This window comes from Ranitomeya imitator, chromosome 6 (genome assembly GCF_032444005.1).
Source record: "Ranitomeya imitator isolate aRanImi1 chromosome 6, aRanImi1.pri, whole genome shotgun sequence".
NCBI lineage: Eukaryota > Metazoa > Chordata > Amphibia > Anura > Dendrobatidae > Ranitomeya > Ranitomeya imitator.
Genome location: NC_091287.1, coordinates 521,869,617 through 521,893,089, shown reverse-complemented (window position 1 = coordinate 521,893,089; position 23,473 = coordinate 521,869,617). Strand labels below are relative to the sequence as shown.

Sequence of the window (23,473 nt, the reverse complement as noted above, 5' to 3'; positions counted from 1 at the left end):
TTCAAGGTCGGCAAATACCATTATGGAGAAGCATTAAAATTTCTGCAGAAAGGAGGCAGTATGTTTGATTTATGGAATAATTATCTAGCTTTAGCTTCGTCTTTGCTGGAAAATTACATCCATTTTTTTATGGGACCGTAAGGTATTATCTCCAGGAAAATGATAATTAAACACCTGTGAAATCAATTAGCCCTCTGAGAAGGGAGAAAAATTGTATTTCCAGTGATATTTTGTCACTTGCAAAACTTTTTTTGTGGTGTTGGAATAACACGGTAAGAAGAATGGCTTCCTGCGCATCTCTGATAAAGTTGACCGTAGTGACTGATGTTTGTTGGCGCTTGAGAAATCATTTTACTTTGTGGCATGGATTATTAAACATCTGTTTCATTAAAATGCATGAAATGCTTTGTATCAACGAGGTTTTTCATGACTGGCGTTCATGATGTGATTTTCTTTCTATGAAGAAGTTAGAGATCAAACATGTCTGACTACACTGCGTGTTGGGGAGGAACGTTCATCACTGAGTGTCTGGCCCCCATTTACTTATGACCTGTGCCAAAATTATGATGGTCTGGGCCTAGACTCATAAAGGGAACGTTGTTTAGCCATTGGCCCTCAAGAAAAGTTGTCTGGGAATTGGTCCTCAAGGACGCTCGACTGGATGATTGTCTTCAAGGGCGCTCTACTGGAGGACTGGTCCTCAAGGGCGCTCTACTGGAGGACTGGTCCTCAAGGGCGCTCTACTGGAGGACTGGTCCTCAAGGGCGCTCTACTGGAGGACTGGTCCTCAAGGGCGCTCTACTGGAGGACTGGTCCTCAAGGGCGCTCTACTGGAGGACTGGTCCTCAAGGGCGCTCTACTGGAGGACTGGTCCTCAAGGGCGCTCTACTGGAGGACTGGTCCTCAAGGGCGCTCTACTGGAGGACTGGTCCTCAAGGGCGCTCTACTGGAGGACTGGTCCTCAAGGGCGCTCTACTGGAGGACTGGTCCTCAAGGGCGCTCTACTGGAGGACTGGTCCTCAAGGGCGCTCTACTGGAGGACTGGTCCTCAAGGGCGCTCTACTGGAGGACTGGTCCTCAAGGGCGCTCTACTGGAGGACTGGTCCTCAAGGGCGCTCTACTGGAGGACTGGTCCTCAAGGGCGCTCTACTGGAGGACTGGTCCTCAAGGGCGCTCTACTGGAGGACTGGTCCTCAAGGGCGCTCTACTGGAGGACTGGTCCTCAAGGGCGCTTTACTGGAGGACTGGTCCTCAAGGGCGCTCTACTGGAGGACTGGTCCTCAAGGGCGCTCTACTGGAGGACTGGTCCTCAAGGGCGCTCTACTGGAGGACTGGTCCTCAAGGGCGCTCTACTGGAGGACTGGTCCTCAAGGGCGCTCTACTGGAGGACTGGTCCTCAAGGGCGCTCTACTGGAGGACTGGTCCTCAAAGACGCTTACCTTGGTTTTTGGTACTTTAGGTCACTCGCCTGGTTCATTGGTCACTTGGTTATTTGTACATGAGGATTCTCGCCTTGGTTATTGGTCCTCAATAAAGCTTACCTGAGTTATTGGTCCTCGGGGATTGCGCACCCAGGTCATTGGTCCTTTAGCACATCTGCCCTGCTCTCCTAGTTAATTGGTCCTCAAGGAGCATTATTTTAACATAGTAACATAGTTAGTAAGGCCGAAAAAAGACATTTGTCCATCCAGTTCAGCCTATATTCCATCATAATAAATCCCCAGATCTACGTCCTTCTACAGAACCTAATAATTGTATGATACAATATTGTTCTGCTCCAGGAAGACATCCAGGCCTCTCTTGAACCCCTCGACTGAGTTCGCCATCACCACCTCCTCAGGCAAGCAATTCCAGATTCTTACCGCCCTAACAGTAAAGAATCCTCTTCTATGTTGGTGGAAAAACCTTCTCTCCTCCAGACGCAAAGAATGCCCTCTTGTGCCCGTCACCTTCCTTGGTATAAACAGATCCCCAGCGAGATATTTGTATTGTCCCCTTGTATACTTATACATGGTTATTAGATCGCCCCTCAGTCGTCTTTTTTCTAGACTAAATAATCCTAATTTCGCTAATCTATCTGGGTATTGTAGTTCTCCCATCCCCTTTATTAATTTTGTTGCCCTCCTTTGTACTCTCTCTAGTTCCATTATATCCTTCCTGAGCATCGGTGCCCAAAACTGGACACAGTACTCCATGTGCGGTCTAACTAGGGATTTGTACAGAGGCAGTATAATGCTCTCATCATGTGTATCCAGACCTCTCTTAATGCACCCCATGATCCTGTTTGCCTTGGCAGCTGCTGCCTGGCACTGGCTGCTCCAGGTAAGTTTATCATTAACTAGGATCCCCAAGTCCTTCTCCCTGTCAGATTTACCCAGTGGTTTCCCGTTCAGTGTGTAATGGTGATATTGATTCCTTCTTCCCATGTGTATAACCTTACATTTATCATTGTTAAACCTCATCTGCCACCTTTCAGCCCAAGTTTCCAACTTATCCAGATCCATCTGTAGCAGAATACTATCTTCTCTTGTATTAACTGCTTTACATAGTTTTGTATCATCTGCAAATATCGATATTTTACTGTGTAAACCTTCTACCAGATCATTAATGAATTTTGATACCTTAGAGACTCTTAAAAGAATTCTTTAGAGGTTTGGGAATGTTATGAGATAACTCTTTTATATGCTTTAACTTGATAAAGGGAATTAGGTACTGTACATAATTTTAGTTGGTCCCAAATCCTTAATCATCGGGACTACTGCCTGCTGTGCTCTATAGGCAGCCCAGTATTATTCATGTACAAGACTTGCAAATGTCCATCAGTATGGGAGCAGCTCAGTACTTAAAGTACCGTCACACACTGCCATTTCGATATTCGTGACGTTCCAGCGATATCGTTACGATATCGCTGTGTCTGACACGCAGCACCGATCAGGGATCCTGCTGAGAATCGTACGTCGTAGCAGATCGTTTAGAACTTTCTTTCGTCGCTGGATCTCCCGCTGGCATCGCTAGATCGCTGTGTGTGACACCGATCTAGCGATGCGATCTAGCGATGCGATCTAGCGATGCGTTCGCTTGTAACCAGGGTAAACATCGGGTTACTAAGCGCAGGGCCGCGCTTAGTAACCCGATGTTTACCCTGGTTACAAGCGTAAAACTAAAAAAAAACAAACAGCACATACTTACATTCTGGTGTCCGTCAGGTCCCTTGCCGTCTGCTTCCCGCACTGTGACTGCCGGCCGTAAAGTGAAAGCAGAGCACAGCAGTGACGTCACCGCTGTGCTGTACTTTCACTTTCACTTTACGGCCGGCAGTCAGAGTGCGGGAAGCAGACGGCAAGGGACCTGACGGACACCAGAATGTAAGTATGTGCTGTTTGGTTTTTTTTACGCTGGTAACCAGGGTAAACATCGGGTTACTAAGCGCGGTCCTGCGCTTAGTAACCCGATGTTTACCCTGGTTACCGGGGACCTCGGCATCGTTGGTCGCTGGAGAGCTGTCTGTGTGACAGCTCCCCAGCGACCACACTACGATTTACCTACGATCACGGCCAGGTCATATCACTGGTCGTGATCGTTGGTAAATCGTATAGTGTGACGGTACCCTTACTGCGTAACACAACAGATGTGCTATTTGGGGCTCTATGCTATCCCGGGGGCGGTGACCACTTGCCAACCTGGCATCAGAGATCTATTCAGGGCCTTATACTTATGAATCACTTTTTAGTCATATAGCAATTTAGACATATAGCAAAGTCTATTTGTTTCCAGGGTATTTCACTAAATATGGAAATATTTTCTGAGTCCAATATGGGCTATCTATACCATGTAATGTATACACCACCTATTCTAGTATTGGGATTGGCTGAAAAACTTTGACAGACTCTTTAATTTTTGCATCTGAAATGATTAAATGTATCAAGGTGCAGAACCAAACTTATTGAGGATATGATCAAGCACAATCCAAATGTAATGCCTTCCACGAGTGTCTTGCATCAGACGAGACCCGCGGGGAGCTAAATGTGTCCACAGCTATGGCCGCTGTTCCAATCAGAGCTCTCAGTTCCCCCCCCGTTCCTAGACTGTTCTGATTGCTGTTCATTAAGGATAGCAAGGTCGTTTTTCGAGGCATATGAATCATGTCTATTTTAATACAAAACTTTTCTTTCAAGCAAGGATAACTGGAAAACAACACGGAACAGATCATTTTAATTTGGTTATGTTCACATATTCTAGATTTAGTGCAGATGATCAAAAAGTTGTTTTTTTTTTAAATAATTTATCAGGTAGATTCTGCTACAAAATCCTCTTCAAATATTTCGTAAATATATTACTTATTCGTTTAAAGGGAATCTATCAGCAGGTTTTGGCAATGTTTTCTAAGAACCGCATCATATCGAGGCTGAGACCCTGATTCCACTGATGTGTCACTTACTAAGCTGTGTATTGTTTCGATAATCTTCTGCCGGCAAAAAATTGTTATTACTAGTGGACTAGTTGTCTCGGGCCATTTAGTCCTTCTGCTCTATATAACCCCGCCCTCACCTCTGATTAGCAGCTTTCTGCTTCTGTACACAAAAAGCTGCCAATCAGTGATGTGGGCGGGGTTATGCAGAGCTCAGAAGTCCAATCAGTGATGTGGGCGGGGTTATGCAGAGCTCAGAATTCCAATCCGTGATGTGGGTGGGGTTATGCAGAGCTCAGCATTCTGAGCTCTGCTAGAGAAAACTGTGATTTTTATCAAAACTCTGCACCAAGCAGACCAGTAAGTGACACAGGTCTCATCCCCTATGTATTGGTGCACTGAGTGCTGTTTTTTTCCAGGTGGTTTTGAAAAAAAACAAAACAAAACTTAAGTTTCCAACCCCTCCGGATGATTAAGATAGTGTCCAAAAATTAATAAGGAGTCAACACAAAGTATAATCTAATTATTGGTCACATCTAACGAGTTCTTCATGCTTCTTCGCCCCAATTGTAGACAAGTTTCAGAAGTAGCCCGGTTCTAGAAGTTCATCTTCGACTTGGGTTTCAATATTTGAAACTTGATCCATCGCACTGTACATCTTTGGCAAAATTGGAGAGTTGGAAGCCCATGTCTTTCCAATCCTTCAGAACCCGTGGAAGATAAGGTGTTTGAAGAGAGTAGACCTGGCATTAGAGGATCCGTTCAGCCTCTCGTAGACTGGTGACCTCTTGTACTCAAGTCTCAATGTTCATTTCTGTTCTTTATCCAGACTTTGGATTTCTTTCTTAAACTTTGATACGGCAAGGCAATGACTCATGACTAAGGCTGGGGAAAATGAAGGATGATAAATTGTGGATTAAGTTTAGTATAGTGCAAGCATTGGCGCATTGGTTGGTTTCCCATCTCTTAGGAGGACGGCGCTAGTAGGACGCGTGCGGTGGCTGATTACACACTGCAGGGTCTCTGCAGACAGCCACTGTTATGGAGGATAACGTCAAAAGCTGAGGCTCGAGCAGCCGCCTAATCCTTACATTGATGGACAAGGTCGACACATCAATGCAGAAATTACAGGAGAACCATTTTCAGCTGGAAAAGCAGACAGGCAATGTTTAGCTACCAGGAGAAAGGTTAAAGCTTTCATGCACATATCCCAAAACACAAGGCTTTTTTTAATGTTTTTTTTGCTGGTTGTAAATCATTTCATGCAAATTTCTTGCAAATATCGCAAATTGTCTTTTATTTCTATTTTTTTTTTTTTATATATACTTTTGAGCGTTTTTTTGTCAGATCATTTCTACATTAAACATATGGTGTTTTTAATCTGATGTAGATGTCTTAAATCCCTTTACTGGTTTATTAGTATTTATAGGGGTTTGTTTTTTTGTTTTTTGTTTTGTTTTTTTATGCTTTGGAAAAACTACCTGTAAAAGAAGACAGTCATGTTTTTTACATGATGAAATGCCTCTGAAATAGAGTAGGAAATAAAATGAAGATTGGGTTGGAGGATTTTCAGGACAGACTGGGGCTTTCAGCTATTTTAGCCTTGTTGATTTTAAGAATTCCTAGAATGAAATGTAAAAACATGATTTTCAGACTAGTGATCCGTGTTTTTTTTTTTTTTTTTTTTTTATTTATTTTCATGTTTAGATTAAGACTATGTTCACATGTTCAGTATTTGGTCAGTATTTTACATCAGTATTTGTAAGCCACAACCAGGAGTGGGTGATAAATCCAGAAGTGGTGCAGATGTTTCTATTATACTTTTCTCTGATTGTTCCACTCCTGGTTTTGGCTTACAAATACTGATGTAAAATACTGATCAAATACTGACCGTGTGAACATGGCCGAAGTATTGCTCTAGGGGCTCATTCACACTTCAGTTTTCCACATACGAGTTCTTTCATGGATAGCTCTCGCACCTACTATAGTCTATGGAGTTGTTCACGTCTGTGATTTATTTTTTTGCTGACCATATGGTAGGGACACGTCATATATTGATCCGAGTGTCGAATGAAGCTCGGTCTTTAGGTCGGTGAAATAGGACAGCACTTGGATGCCATTCAAGTGGTGTTCGTTTTCCCAGACTAATTGGACAAACTTTTTTTTTTTTGTTCTTTTCAGAGGAAAACTGACCACACTCTGATGAAAAACACTGGCAAAACTCTGATGAAAAACCTCTGATGAAGCTCCGATCTTAAACACTGGCGAAACACTTAGGCCGATTTTATACCTCTGACATTCATGGTCCAAGTTGGTTTGCTGACCTGAACTCAAACTCTACAACATCATGGGGATAAATTAAACATTTGAGTTCGGGTCAATATTTCGATTGTGATTGTTGGGTGGGTAAAACCAGCCTTTCTTTTGAGGAGCTTCACATTTGGTGGGTCCCATAAATCACCGCTTTCTGAACAAATCATGGACACCTATGGTGCTTCATCCCCATCATAAAGTTGAGTTCTGTTATGGGAATAGTATTTATTAGTAATAGCAGCATACTAGGAACTTATATCGGTATTTGTCTAACCACCTTGGCACTTATAATCAAAACTCCGACTCCTATATTTCCCTGACTTCTGACTCCACGACTACATACAGTGCAGCACAGATTCAGCTCATCTAAGACTTCACAGCGGCGGTCACTACTGAGCATGTGCATAAAGTGCAGCACAGATTCATCTCATCTATGACTCCACAGCACTGGTCACTACTGAGCATGTGCATAAAGTGCAGCACAGATTCAGCTCATCTATGACTCCACAGCGCCGGTCACTACTGAGCATGTACATAAAGTGCAGCACAGATTCATCTCCTCTACGACGTCACTACTGAGCATGTGCATAAAGTGCAGCACAGATTCATCTCCTCTACGACGTCACTACTGAGCATGTGCATAAAGTGCAGCACAGATTCATCTCCTCTATGACGTCACTACTGAGCATGTGCATAAAGAGCAGCACAAATTCATCTCAGCTAAAAGCCGAGATCCTGAGATCAGGAACAGAACAGACATTTATAGGACATTTCATAACTTTCTCAAATTCTTATGAAAACAATTACAGCACATCCTGCACTAAGCTACTGTACCCAATATATTAGTATATATTGTAGGAGTCGGTCCATTTTATACCGACACAGACTCCTCGACTTCGACTCCACCAAAATGAACTCCGACTCCACAACTCTTGACTTTACAGCCCTTCTTGTAACCAGCATTTTTTTACCATCAAAATCTATTTGATTTCTCATCCAGATGTCCCAAAATTGGACCAAGTTTAGGTTGCCCAGTGTCTGAAGTTGGCCAACATTTTTATCAGCGAATCATCTTGGATCTAGGCAGATTATATTTCTCCTTTTTGTATCATACAATTATGCCAAATAAGTCAGATGTCTGTGTAAAGAGCGGCATTGGGAAGTAGCAAGCAGGTAGTGGTGGTCATCTTGGCGTCAAGAACCGCCACCCAACCGATGCGATCAGTTGTGATCTTTTTTTACTGTACATTTAGGGGACCAATGAAAAAATTGTATCAGAAAACCCTACATATGAGAGATTCATAATATTCTTTTCAGAGATGCCCGCATTTTTGTGGAGGATTCAAAGCGTTTTTGCTCCTTGAAATACTCCCTCTTCATATCTTCTTGTACTTTTCTGAATGTGTTTTTGACCACCAGCATTTTTTTTTTCCTACAGTTTGCCTCATTTTTTTGGACATCTTTTCTCCTCAAACTTTCCGTACTCTCAACACCTAAAAAGCCGCTAGTCATTTTTGAGACTAAAACGCTGACAATATGCTTCCGGGCTACTTTTGACCTCTCCAATTTATGATATTTTAAAGCATAAAATATTTACGGAGTAGAAAAAGCTTGAAAAATGAACATTTGACTTCTTTTAAACTCTTGGCATTGTTATTTTTGGAAAAATGAAATGGTTATGACGCCACAAATCCTGAACATATGAACAGCATGTTTTTTACCACCTTAAAGGGGAACCTGTCACCAGGTTTGGCCAACATGAGATACGGCCACCGCCTATCAGGGCTGATATACATAGGTCCGGACCGAGGGGTGTCGCTGGTCTTGGTCCCATCTTCTTACGATCGCTGCCCTCCTTCTTACTTTGTGTGGATGTCGCGTCCCTACGTCATCCACACAGTGTCCCCGCGTGGCGCTCCTGCGCATGCGTAGTTGTCTGCCCTGATGATGGCAGAGTAAAATACTGCAGTGCGCATGGGTCGGAGCCTCTTTGACCTTTCCCGATGCCGGCACACTGCAATACTTTGCTCTTCCCTCAACAGGGCAGAGGACTACGTCTAGCAAGGATCGCGATGCTGAGGACACTGTGGATGATGTAGGGTCGCGAAGAAAGAAGAGAGGCAATCAAAAGTAGATGAGGCGCCGGACCAAGACCAGTGACACCCCTTGGACCAGGTGAGTATAATAAAAAATCTTTTTTGTCTTGCAGATCGGGTTGGGAGCAGATATACAGCATTATTGAATACTGTATATGAGGCCTGAAAGGTGGTGGCCATATCTCATAACGACCAAACCTGGTGACACCTTCTCTTTAAATAGAAATAAAGATGTTCAGTCTCATAAGCGTTTTGCCAGTGCTTCTTCAGGAGTTTTTTTCCCAATCCTCCTGAAAAAAAAATGGTGTACATATCCCCTTATTGGTCAATCTTAAAATGGATGCGGCCAGTAGTAAGCGCATCATTCAGCTTTGGTAAGCTCTATCTTTCACAAAGTGCCAATGACTCTTAACCTTTTTTTTTTTTTTTAATTTGTTAAAGCGACCCCGAATAGTTCCGATTACAAATAATTCTCGTTCGTTTCACATTCCCAAAGTCTCTACTTTCCTAAAAATCTAAAATTTTTCCCTCCAAACTTCGGATTGTAGTTTTGAAGAGATTGATCCCAGATTCTGCCGACGCGGCACATATAGTTTCTGTGAGCCATGCGTGTCGGCATTATCGGTTTCTGACAATTAGCGCTCCTCGCCACGGTTAATTGTACCTCTCAGCCGTCACGCATCTCATTAGCTGTCTGCCGATTGCAGACGAGCGCGGCTTTGGCAGTAAATTGAAGCGTCGGATACTTATTAGCATGGGAGATGTATTCAGCTTTCGTGAACATTCAGATACGTCCTCGTGACAAGTCCAATAAGATCGGACATCTGCTAGGACTTGTGCTCATCATTCGAGACCCGGACTTTCGAAACTCACGCGCAGGTTAAGAAACACCGAAATGCGTGGTGTTTACATTTTTCTTTTACTCCCGTAGCGTTTTTTTTTTTTTTTTAAAGATTTATTTTCCCTCTTGCTGCAAATTAACTGTGCACGCCTGTTTAAGCAAATGATCTTTTTGCAAATTGCGTCTTTCCCCAGTCCTGGGCTGAAGATCGTCTGACACCTATATATGTAAAAATAGGCTGCGTCTTCTGTAAAAATGAATCTGGCTAACAAAACAGAAATGTGATGCCTGCAGGCTGCGAATAAATTAGTCTATTACAATTCCGAGATTTTACCAGTGTCGTCTTATTGTCAGCAAGTACCTGTCTCAGTTTTGCGGGAGGTTCAGGAGAGGAACGCGGCAGGTCGGCTTCCTCACCGGCGGAATGACAGCATTAGTGGCATTTCAGATATCTAAGTTTTTTGAGACTTTATGGCAATTTCTTGTGAAACATTCAGTAATATTTCCAGATTTCCGAGAGGACTATAACCTATAAGACTATACTGTATAGTTATATAACAGTACTCGCTTACATCCTTTCTCATGGAGCCATTACCATGGGCTTCAAAAGCCAGGGAGAAAAATTAAAGGGTTTTATTTTTTGTCTTAGTAAAAGGATATTTTCGGATAGTGCTTGTAAAAACAAACACTTTAGCAATTTACTCCTAATTAAAATTTGCAACCGTTCTTGAGATATTAATACTTTTAGTTTTGTTTACATCCCGTCACCTAGGAGACCGACCACTACTTCTATCTGGTTTGTAAGCACTGCACTGAAGCTGGCCTGGATTAGGAGGTAACGTTTGATCTCCTGCAGTCCTGACAAGCTTTAAAACTAAATAGAAAAGAGATTTGTAAGCTCTCTTAATATTTTGCTATCTTGCAGCGGGGGACGGTCTCCAAGGCAACCAGGTTTGAATAAACAAAACTGTTAATATCTCAAGAACGGCTGAAAATTTTAAGAAGCAGTAAATTGCAAAATTGCTTGCATTTGTTGGCACTATGCGAAAAACCTATTTAGAAAAAATGGGTAAAACCCCCTTTAAATCAAAATGGGGATGGGGCTCTGACAGCCAGCACTCCTCATCTTTGGATACAAGTTTCATTATGATGGGAAGCCATGGAGACACACACATCTATAGTGTAATATATTGTAATGAGATATCTTGGATTTATTCTTTAGAAAATTGTCTTTAACCCCTTCGCGACACGCGCCGTACTAGTACTGCGCCGCCGGCACTGCATTAGTGCCAGCAGCAGTACTAGTACGGCGCACCGATCACCGCGGTCTCGCGCTGAGCGCCGCGGTGATCGGGTGCGGGTGTCAGCTGTATATGACAGCTGACACCCCGCAGCAATGCCCACGGTCGGCGCTATCACCGATCGCGGGCATTTAACCCCTCTGATGCCGCTGTCAGTAGTGACAGCGGCATAGAGGGGGATCGCGCAGGGACGGGGGCTCCCTGCGCTCTCCCACCGGAGCAACGCAATGAGATCGCGTTGCTCCGGTGACCCGGAAGGAGTCCCCGGATCCAAGATGGCCGCCGGACTCCTTCCGGGTCATGAAGTGACCTGGCTAGCCGGCGCCTGCTGAGAGCAGGCGCTGGAAAGCCAGGTAAGCTGCCTGTCAGATCGTTGATCTGACAGTGTGCTATGCACAGTGTCAGATCAACGATCTGATCTAATACAGAGATGTCCCACCCTGGGACAATGTTAGAAAGTAAAAAAAAAAAAAAAATAGAATGTGTAAAAAAAAAAAAAATCCCCAAATAAAAAAAAAAACCATTTCCCAATAAATCCATTTATTTATGTAAAAAAAAAAAAACAATAAATGTACACATATTTGGTATCGCCGCGTCCGTAACGACCCGCTCTATAAAACTATCCCACTAGTTAACCCCTTCAGTGAACACCGCAAAAAAAAAAAAAACAATGCTTTATTATCATACAGGCGAACAAAAAGTGGAATAACACGCGATCAAAACGACGGATATAAATAACCATGGTACCGCTGAAAACGTCATCTTGTCCCGCAAAAAAAAAGCCGCCATACAGCATCATCAGCAGAAAAATAAAAAAGTTATAGCTCTCAGAATAATGCGATGCAAAAACAATTATTTTTTTATATAAAATAGTTTTTATTGTGTAAAAGCGCCAAAACATAAAAAAAATTACATAAATGAGGTATCGCTGTAATCGTACTGACCCGAAGAATAAAACTGCTTTATCCATTTTACCACACGTGGAACGGTATAAACGCCTCCCCCAAAAGAAATTCATGAATAGCTGGTTTTTGTTCATTCCGCCTCCCAAAAATCGGAATAAAAAGCGATCAAAAAATGTCATCTGCCCGAAAATGTTACCAATAAAAACGTCAACTCGTCCCGCAAAAAACAAGACCTCATATGACTCTGTGGGCCAAAATATGGATAAATTATAGCTCTCAAAATGTGGTGATGCAAAAACTATTTTTTGCAATAAAAAGCGTCTTTTAGTGTGTGACAGCTGCCAATCATAAAAATCCGCCAAAAAAACGCTATAAAAGTAAATCAAACCCCCCTTCATCACCCCCTTAGTTAGGGAAAAATAATAAAATGTAAAAAAATGTATTTATTTCCATTTTCCCATTAGTGCTAGGGTTAGGGCTAGGGTTAGGGTTGGGGTTAGGGTTTCAGTTATAATTGGGGGTTTCCACTGTTTAGGCACATCAGGGGCTCTCCAAACGCGACATGGCGTCCGATCTCAATTCCAGCCAATTCTGCTTTGAAAAAGTAAAACAGGGCTCCTTCCCTTCCGAGCTCTGCCGTGCACCCAAACAGTGGTTCCCCCCAACATATGGGGTATCAGCGTTCTCAGGACAAGTTGGACAACAACTTTTGGGGTCCAATTTGTCCTGTTACCCTTGGGAAAATAAAAACATAGGGGATAAAATATCATTTTCGTGGAAAAAAAAATATTTTTTATTTTCACGGCTCTGCGATATAAACTGTAGTGAAACACTTGTTGGTTCAAAGCTCTCACAACACATCTAGATAAGTTCCTTTGGGGGTCTAGTTTCCAATATGGGGTCACTTGTGGGGGGTTTCTACTGTTTAGGTACATCAGGGGCTCTGCAAATGCAACATGACACTTGCAGTCCATTCCATCTAAGTCTGCATTTCAAACGGTGCTCCTTCCCTTCCGAGCTCTGCCATGCACTCAAACGGTGGTTCCCCCCCACATGTGGGGTATCAGCGTACTCAGGACAAATTGGACAATAACATTTGTGGTCCAATTTCTCCTGTTACCCTTGGGGAAAATAAATTGCGGGCTAAAACATCATTTTGTGGAAAGAAAAAATGATTTTTTAATTTTCACAATGCTACATTCTAAACTTTAGTGAAACAATTGGGGGTTAAAAGTGCTCACCACACATCTAGATAAGTTCCTTAGGGGGTCTTCTTTCCAAAATGGGGTCACTTGTGGGGGGTTTCCACTGTTAAGGCACGTCAGGGGCTCTCCAAATGCGACATGGCGTCCGATCTCAATTCCAGCCAATTTTGCATTGAAAAGTCAAATGGCACTCCTTCCCTTCCGAGCTCTGCCATGCGCTCAAACAGTGGTTTATCCCCATATATGAAGTATTGACGTACTCAGGACAAATTGCACAACAACTTTTGGGGTCCAATTTATCCTTTTACCCTTGGGAAAATAAAAAATTTGGGGCAAAAAGATCATTTTTTGTGAAAATTAATAAAAAAAATTTTTTTACGGCTCTACATTATAAACTTCTGTGAAGCACTTGGAGGTTCAAAGTGCTCACCACACATCTAGATTAGTTCCTTAGGGGGTCTACTTTCCAAAATGGTGTCACTTGTGGGGGTTTCCACTGTTTAGGCACATCAGGGGCTCTCCAATCGTGACATGGGCTCCGATCTCAATTCCAGCAAATCTTGCATTGAAAAGTCAAATAGCGCTCCTTCCCTTCCAAGCTCTGCCATGTGCCCAAACAGTGGTTTACCCCCACATATGGGGTATCGGCGTACTCAGGACAAATTGTACAACGACTTTTGTTGTCCAATTTCTCTTGTTACCCTTGGTAAAATGAAACAAATTGGACCTGAAGTAAAAATTTTGTGAAAAAAAAGTTAAATGTTCAATTTTTTTAAACATTCAAAAAATTCCTGTGAAGCACCTGAAGGGTTAATAAACTTTTTGAATGTGGTTTTGAGCACCTTGAGGGGTGCAGTTTTTAGAATGGTGTCACTTTTGGGCATTTTCTGTCATATAGACCCCTCAAAGTCACTTCAAGTGTGAGGTGGTCCGTAAAAAAATGGTTTTGCAAATTTTGTTGCAAAAATGAGAAATCGCTGGTCAACTTTTAACCCTTATAACGTCCTAACAAAAAAAAATTGTTTCCAAAATTGTGCTGATGTAAAGCAGACATGTGGGAAATGTTGTTTATTAACTATATTATGTGATATAACTCTCTAATTTAAGGGCATAAAAACTAAGAGTTTGAAAATTGCTAAATTTTCATAATTTCCGACAAATTTTTGTTTTTTTCACAAATAAATGCAAGTCATATCGAAGAAGTTTTACCACTATCATGAAGTACAATATGTCACGAGAAAACAGTGTCAGAATCACCAGGATCCGTTGAAGCGTTTCAGAGTTATAACCTCATAAAGTGACAATGGTCAGAATTGTAAAAATTGGCCCTGTCACTTAGGTGAAAACAGGCTTTGGGGTGAAGGGGTTAAAGATCAAAAAATTTGATTCAATTCCTAAAAATTAAGAGTTTCCCACCTTGGCCGCAGAGGATCACTACACTAGAGCGGTTTTTGATGCTTTGATTACAGTGGATTTTTTTCCCCGTAATTATTTACATTTTCATCTTGACTTGTTTTATGTTTTTCTTGAAATTTCTTAATGAAGAGTTTTAACTCATTGCTTTTCTTTCTTTTTAGGTATGATTATCGTGAAATGCTGCACAATGCCACTTTCTGTCTCGTCCCCCGTGGCCGCAGGCTTGGATCCTTCAGATTTCTAGAGGCTCTTCAAGTAAGTTCTTCCTAGACCAGAAAATATTACTGTAAACGCCTCTTAACTTTTTAGGTTTCCCCCATCGGGATTATCCCGTCTGCCACAGTTAATGAAAGGTCCCTTACATTAATTAAAGCGGTTGTTCATTTTTTGGTGGGACAATATTTATTTTCTTTTCACTTACATGTATGTATTTTGGGGCTAAAAAACAAAAAAACACATTTTTGCAATTGGGTTTCATTAAACGTTTTGCACCGTTTCGCTTTTACAGTTTTTGTTTCCCTGAACAGTACATTTTTGGGTGGGCTGTGGTCATAAATCAGCTAAGAGGCTCCCAGAAAGAGACAGACCGATAAAAGATCTTTCCTTCCACAAGACTTTCAGAATGAGCTCACTGATAAACTCTTAGTTGATTCATTCAACAGTCGGTAATAAACAGGCTGTAGAAGGCAAAATTTGTGATGAAACCTAATTGCAAGATATTATTGTTACCCCAAATATTTACATTAAAAAAAAAAAAAAATGTGCGGAATCAGGTTATGCAAAAATGTCTATCTATTATTTACCTACCGGTATCTATTATTCATCTATATATACTGGGTATGTGTGTGTGTGTTTGTGTGTGTGTATATATATATATATATATATATATATATATATATATATATATATATATATATATATATATATATATATATATATATATATCTCATTCATACATACATACATACATACATACATACATACATACATACATACATACATACATACATGATGGTGGCCCGATGCAAATGCATCGGGTATTCTAGAGTATGCATGTCCACATAGTATATTGCCCAGCCCACGTAGTATATTGCACAGCCACGTAGTATATTGCCCAGCCACGTAGTATATGGGCCAGCTACGTAGTATACAGCACAGCGACGTAGGATATTGCGCAGCCACATAGTATATTGCACAGCTTTGTAGTATATTGCACAGCCACGTAGTATATTGCCCAGCCTGTAGTATACAGCACAGAGCCACGGAGGATATTGGCCAGGGACGTACTATATTACCGACCGACGTAAGTCACAGGTTAACAAAATAAAAAATAAACATACTCACCTAACAATCCGAGGGCCCCTTGTAGTGTAACATACTCACCAGTCTTGTCGCTGCTCCTCTGCGTCCCTTCTGTCCTCTTCCTGGGCTCCTGTGCAGATGGGCGCGCGGCTTCCCGGGGCTTCAGGAAAATGGCCGCGCATGCGCAGATGGAGATCGCGGCGGCCATTTTTCTGAAGCTGAGTCCCAGGGCCGGTGTGAGCAGGACCTATGATGTCGCGGTCACATGACCGTGACGTCACGACAGGTCCTTGCCGCACACCAGCCCTGGGACGGGACCTCACCGCAAGCTGCCGCTTGCAATGTAGCGGTCCGGGGAGTGTGGCGAGGAGCGAGAAAGGCGGCGGAGGGCGAGTATAGCAGGTTTTTTGTTTTTTTTTAAATTATTTTTAACATGCATATTTTTACTACTGATGCTGCATAGCCAGCATCAATAGTAAATAGTTGGGGACACACAGGGTTAATAGCAGCGGTAACTGAGTCCGTTACACCGCGGGCCATTACCGCTGCCATTAACCCTGTGTGAGCAGGATTACGGAGCGGGCGCTGGGCAGTGAGTGCAGGGGAGTAGGGGAGGGACTAATCGGACTGTGGCCGTCGCTGATTGGTTGCGGCAGCCATGACAGGCAGCTGCCGAGACCAATCAGCGAATGAATAACCGTGACAGAAGGACAGACAGACGGAAGTGCCCCATAGACAATTATGTATGCGTGTGTGTACACACGCATACATAATTGTCTATGGGGCACTTCCGTCTGTCTGTCCTTCTGTCACGGTTATTCATTCGCTGATTGGTCTCGGCAGCTGCCTGTCATGGCTGCCGCGACCAATCAGCGACGGCTCCGTAATCCTGCTCACACAGGGTTAATGGCAGCGGTAACGGCCCGCGGTGTAACGGACTCAGTTACCGCTGCTATTAACCCTGTGTGTCCCCAACTATTTACTATTGATGCTGGCTATGCAGCTTCAGTAATAAAAATATGCATGTTAAAAATAATTTAAAAAAAACAAAAAACCTGCTATACTCGCCCTCCGCCGCCTCTCTCGCTCCTCGCCACACTCCCCGCAGTCAGTGCCCGCTCCATACTCCCCTGCAGTCAGTGCCCGGCGCCCGCATACTCCCCTCCAGTCACCGCTCACACAGGGTTAATGCCGGTGGTAACGGACCGCGTTATGCCGCGGGTAACTCACTCTGTTGCCGCTGCTATTTACCCTGTGTGACCAAGTTTTTACTATTTATGCTGCCTATGCAGCATCAATAGTAAAAAGATCTAATGTTAAAAAAAAAACAAAAAAAAAAAACCTGCTATTCTCACCTTCCGAAGTATGACGATGCGCTCGCGCCTGCCGCCAGCTTCTGGTCCCAGAGATGCATTGCGAAATTACCCAGAAGACTTAGCGGTCTCGCGAGACCGCTAAGTGATCTGGGTAATTTCGCAATGCATCCTGGGAACGCAAGATGGCAGCAACCACGCACATCGCCAGAGGTTCGCTGGATCCCGCCGGGTGAGTATATAACGATTTTTTATTTTAATTATTTGTTTTAACAGGGATATAGTGCCCACACTGCTAAATACTATGTGGGCTGTGTGAGATACCGCGTGGCTGCTATATACTATGTGGCCAGTGTTAGATACTATGTGGGCTGTGTTCTATACTGCGTGGGCTGTGTTATATACTACATGGCTGCTATATACTACGTGGGCAGTGTTATATACTACGTGGCTGTGTTCTATACTGCGTGCTATATACTACGTGGCCACTGTTAGATACTATGTGGGCTGTGCTATATATTACGTGGGCTGTGCTATATATTACGTGGCTGCTATATACTGTGTGGGCTGTGTTGCTTACTGCGTGGCGTATATTAACGCATCGGGTATTATAGAATATGTATGTATATAGCAGCAACATGGTATATACCACAGGCCACATAGTACTCCTATATACTACGTGGCCTGTGCTATATACTATGTGACTGCTATATGCATACATATTCTAGAATACCCAATGCGTTAGAATCGGGCCACCATCTAGTATGTATATACATGTGTGTGTATGTATATATATGTGTATATATATATATGTGTGTGTGTGTGTGTGTGTGTGTGTGTGTGTGTGTGTGTGTATACACACACACACACACGTACGTGTTAAGCTTCATGGAATAAATGGCGCTATAATAATAAATAATTGTATATATCCCGTATATCTCCCTGTGGCGGATAACGTTGTGGTCTCCATGGCTCTCTCCGCAGGCTGCCTGTGTCCCGGTGATGCTCAGTAACGGGTGGGAGTTACCGTTCTCTGAAGTGATTGATTGGAACCAAGCTGCAGTTATCGGGGACGAGAGATTGTTATTACAGGTGAATATTGGTGATGGCGGTCACTAGTCCCAACAGGGTTAACCCATAATAAAATATATATATATATATACATATATATATATATAGTGTGTGTGTGTGTATATATATATATATATATATATATATATATATATATATATATATATATATGTGTATGTATATATGTATATATATATATATATATATATACTATATTGGAAAATGTAAGAAATGTGCTTAGTCGTGTTTTCAGTGACTTTTCCCATGTGCTTACAGGAGATGTCCATTTTTGAACAAGAATGTATCTGCGATGCATCATATTCTCTATGTTTTGTGCACATTTTTTAAGTTCTTTGTTTTTTTTTAAAGCGGTATTCCCATCTCCAAGATCCTGTCGCAATATGTAGTAGGTGTATTAGCAAATCCCTCCAATTAGAAATGTAGTATAGTTCTTCTGATAAGTTATGTCACTTCCCCCATGTGCAGAGCATTACAGTAGTTAGGTATCCATGGTTACGACCACTCATAGTGACAGTTAGTGGTCCCAGCTATGGAGAGCTAACCTATTGCAATGCCCTGCACATGGGGAAAGCGACGTAGCAAATCAGAAGAACTATCCTACTTTGCTAATTGTGGAGGTATTTGCTAATATTATTAGTATACCTACTACATATTGGGATAGGATCTTAAAGTTGAGAATACCTCTGTAACTTTTTTTTTTAAATAATTTTTAAATCAGTCGCTTATCCTGAATCTGGCGGGGTGTTTTTCCCATTTTTTCCACCTCTTCCCTGTATTAGCTAAGTGTATGTGGTCCCCACTTGTCCTTTGTGGGTGTCTTCCCCATTTCCACATTTACTTGGCTAATAGTTAGGTTCTTCTCTTCCCTGTATGTAAATCTATCCCCAGAACGGAGAGGCACAGGAGCAAAGGAAAAATAACGCCAGATTTAGGTGAACAGCGGCATTTACACCAAGCTAAAAAAAAAATAACAAAAAGCTTGCATATTTATGTCAAGTGACAGGTCCTCTTTAAATCTAAATCGCAAATTTTTATTAATTTCGTAATTTCTTGACACGAGACAAAATAACATCCTGACTCCCCGCAGTCTATATTGGCAAAATAGAGACACCACTAGAAGGATTAGCGACCACTAGAGGGAGCAGCGAGCTCATATACTCCCTCTGGTGGCGAGTTCAGGAAGTTACCATGCTGTCTTTTACATCTACTGGTGCTTCTCACAAAATTAGAATATCAGCAAAGAGTTAATTTATTTCAGTTCTTCAATACAAAAAGTGAACCTCATATATTATATAGTCATTACAAACAGTGATCTATTTCACGTGTTTGTTTCTATTAATGTTGATGATTATGGCTTACAGCCAATGAAAACCCAAAAGTCATTATCTCAGTAAATTAGAATAATTAAGAAAAACACCTGGAAAGGCTTCCTAAGTGTTTACAAAGGTCCCGGAGTCTGGAGGAAGAGTGGAGAGGCCACAATCCGAGCTGCTGGAGGTCTAGTGTGAAGTCTCCACAATCCGTGATGGTTTGGGAGCCATGTCATCTGCTGGTGTAGGTCCACTGTGTTTTATCAAGACCAAAGTCAGCGCAGCCGTCTACCAGGACATTTTAGAGCACTTCATGCTTCCCTCAAGCTTTTTGGAGATGGAAATGTCATTCTCCAGCAGGACTTGGCCCCTGTCCACACCGAGAAAAGCACCAATACCTGGTTTATCCCCTCAGTGATGGAGCCACATTTTTTAGTCTGACCAGTGTCACTTTCTGTGGTAATATCCCTGGAACCCTTCAACAAATCCCAGTGATTTTGAGATTGTTTTTGTCTTTGCACATTATAATTTCTAATAACGGTAAATTTAGGTCGATTATGTTTTGTGTTTATTTATTAAAAAAAAAAATCCTACATTTTACAAAAATATTTTAAAAAAAAAAATTGCAATTTTCAAACTTTGGATTAAAGGGATAATCATTCTGATAGTCACCCCACACAAAAACATTAATAAATCACATTTCCCACATCTCCGCTTTTCATCAGCACCATTTTGTAAAATGTTCTTTTATTTTGTTAGCATTGTAGGAGGTTTAAAAATGTAGCCGGTAATTTATCATTTTTTTTTATCAAAGAAATTTACAAAATTTGTGGGGGTTTTTAGGGACCTATCTAAATTTGAAGAGCCTTTGGTGGTCCTATATATCGGGAAAACCCCCAAAAGTGATACCCGTCAGGTCATTTTCAGGAATAGATGGAAAGTGACATGACAGGAATGAAATAAACACGTGAAATAGATCACTCTGTGTGTCATGACTCTATAGAATGAGTTTCACAATAGCAGGATTTTACCTCAGGATTTGTACCGTAAGTGAAAACCAGGAGTGGGTGATAAATACAGAAGTGGTGACGTGTTTCCATTATACTTTGTCTCTGATTGTTCCACTCCTGGTTTTGGCTACAAATACTGAGGTAAAATACTGACCGTGTGAACGTGGACCAGCTCAGTTTCCCAGCAACGTTAGGGAAACACCTGGCTAATGGAAATCGTGTGCTTGTCGTTATTACATGGAACGTATTAACCCCTTCCCGACCTTTGACGCATACGCTGCGTCATGAAAGTCGGTGCCATTCCGACCCATGACGCAGCGTATGCGTCATGGCAGAATCGCGTTCCTGCAGGCCGGGTGAAAGGGTTAACTGTAATTTCACCCGGCGTGCAGGGACAGGAGGAGTTGTACTTTAGCCCAGGGGGGGTGGCTTCACCCCCTCGTGGCTACAATCGCTCTGATTGGCTGTTGAAAGTGAAACTGCCAATCAGAGCGATTTGTAATACAGGTCCTTCTCAAAAAATTAGCATATAGTGTTAAATTTCATTATTTACCATAATGTAATGATTACAATTAAACTTTCATATATTATAGATTCATTATCCACCAACTGAAATTTGTCAGGTCTTTTATTGTTTTAATACTGATGATTTTGGCATACAACTCCTGATAACCCAAAAAACCTGTCTCAATAAATTAGCATATTTCACCCATCCAATCAAATAAAAGTGTTTTTTAATAACAAACAAAAAAACCAACAAATAATAATGTTCAGTTATGCACTCAATACTTGGTCGGGAATCCTTTGGCAGAAATGACTGCTTCAATGCGGCGTGGCATGGAGGCAATCAGCCTGTGACACTGCTGAGATGTTATGGAGGCCCAGGATGCTTCAATAGCGGCCTTAAGCTCATCCAGAGTGTTGGGTCTTGCGTCTCTCAACTTTCTCTTCACAATATCCCACAGATTCTCTATGGGGTTCAGGTCAGGAGAGTTGGCAGGCCAATTGAGCACAGTAATACCATGGTCAGTAAACCATTTACCAGTGGTTTTGGCACTGTGAGCAGGTGCCAGGTCGTGCTGAAAAATGAAATCTTCATCTCCATAAAGCATTTCAGCCGATGGAAGCATGAAGTGCTCCAAAATCTCCTGATAGCTAGCTGCATTGACCCTGCCCTTGATGAAACACAGTGGACCAACACCAGCAGCTGACATGGCACCCCACACCATCACTGACTGTGGGTACTTGACACTGGACTTCAGGCATTTTGGCATTTCCTTCTCCCCAGTCTTCCTCCAGACTCTGGCACCTTGATTTCCGAATGACATGCAAAATTTGCTTTCATCAGAAAAAAGTACTTGGGACCACTTAGCAACAGTCCAGTGCTGCTTCTCTGTAGCTCAAAAGTGGCTTTACCTGGGGAATGCGGCACCTGTAGCCCATTTCCTGCACACGCCTGTGCACGGTGGCTCTGGATGTTTCCACACCAGACTCAGTCCACTGCTTCCTCAGGTTCCCCAAGGTCTGGAATCGGTCCTTCTCCACAATCTTCCTCAGGGTCCGGTCTCCTCTTCTCGTTGTACAGCGTTTTCTGCCACATTGTTTCCTTCCAACAGACTTACCATTGAGGTGCCTTGATACAGCACTCTGGGAACAGCCTATTTGTTGAGAAATTTCTTTCTGGGTCTTACCCTCTTGTTTGAGGGTGTCAATGATGGCCTTCTTGACATCTGTCAGGTCGCTAGTCTTACCCACGATGGGGGTTTTGAGTAATGAACCAGGCAGGGAGTTTATAAAAGCCTCAGGTATCTTTTGCATGTGTTTTAGAGTTAGTTGATTCAGAAGATTAGGGTAATAGATCGTTTAGAGAACCTTTTCTTGATATGCTAATTTATTGAGACAGGTTTTTTGAGTTGTATGCCAAAATCATCAGTATTAAAACAATAAAAGACCTGACAAATTTCAGTTGGTGGATAATGAATCTATAATATATGAAAGTTTAATTGTAATCATTACATTATGGTAAATAATGAAATTTAACACTATATGCTAATTTTTTGAGAAGGACCTGTATTTCACCTAAAAAACTGGTGAAATATTACAATCCAGCCATGGCCGATTCTGCAATATCATCGGCCATGGCTGGAAACACTGATGTGCCCCCACCCCACCCCACCGATCGCCCCCCCAGCCCTCCGATCTGTGGTCCGCTCCCCTCCGTCCTGTGCTCCGCTCCCCCGTCCTCCTGTCCGCACCCCCCGTGCTCCAATGACACCCCCCTGCACTCCGATCCACCCCCCCCCCCGCACACCGATCCACCCGACCGCACACCGATCCACCCGCCCGCACACCGATCCACCCCCCATGCTCCGATCCCTCCTCCCTGTGCTCCGACGCCCCCCACCCCCCCGTGCTCCGACGCCGCCCCCCCCCCCCCCCGTGCCCTGATCTCCCTTCCCCCCCCTTATACTTACCGAGCCTCCCGGGGTCCGTCCGTCTTCTTTCCTGGGCGCCGCCATCTTCCAAAATGGCGGGCGCATGCGCAGTGCGCCCGCCGAATCTGCCGGCCGGCAGATTCGTTCCAGAGTGAATTTTGATCACTGTGATAAAACCTCACAGTGATCAAAATAAAAAAAAACAGTAAATGACCCCCCCCCCCTTTGTCACCCCCATAGATAGGGACAATAATAAAATAATTTTTTTTTTTTCCCCCACTAAGGTTGGAGTTAGAACTAGGGGTAGGGGTAGGGTTAGGGTTAGGAATGTGCACACGTATTCTGTTCCTCTGCGGATTTTTCCGCAGCGGATTTCATAAATCCGCAGTGCTAAACCACTGTGGATTTATCGCGGATTTACCGCGGTTTTTCTGCGCATTTCACTGCGGTTTTACAACTGCGATTTTCTATTGGAGCAGTTGTAAAACCGCTGCGGAATTCTCAGAAAGAAGTGACCTGCTGCGGA

General features: G+C 42.8%; 1 protein-coding gene across 1 annotated transcript in view; it reads left to right on the top strand.

The window, feature by feature from the left end:
* EXT1 (exostosin glycosyltransferase 1) overlaps positions 1 to 23,473 on the top strand; it is a 301,092-nt gene that overhangs the window by 233,642 nt on the left and 43,977 nt on the right. Inside the window, exons 2-3 of the mRNA XM_069731809.1 lie at positions 14,647 to 14,740; positions 18,085 to 18,192. Coding sequence (XP_069587910.1) covers positions 14,647 to 14,740; positions 18,085 to 18,192 — 202 coding nt within the window. The remainder of the gene's footprint in view (positions 1 to 14,646; positions 14,741 to 18,084; positions 18,193 to 23,473) is intronic.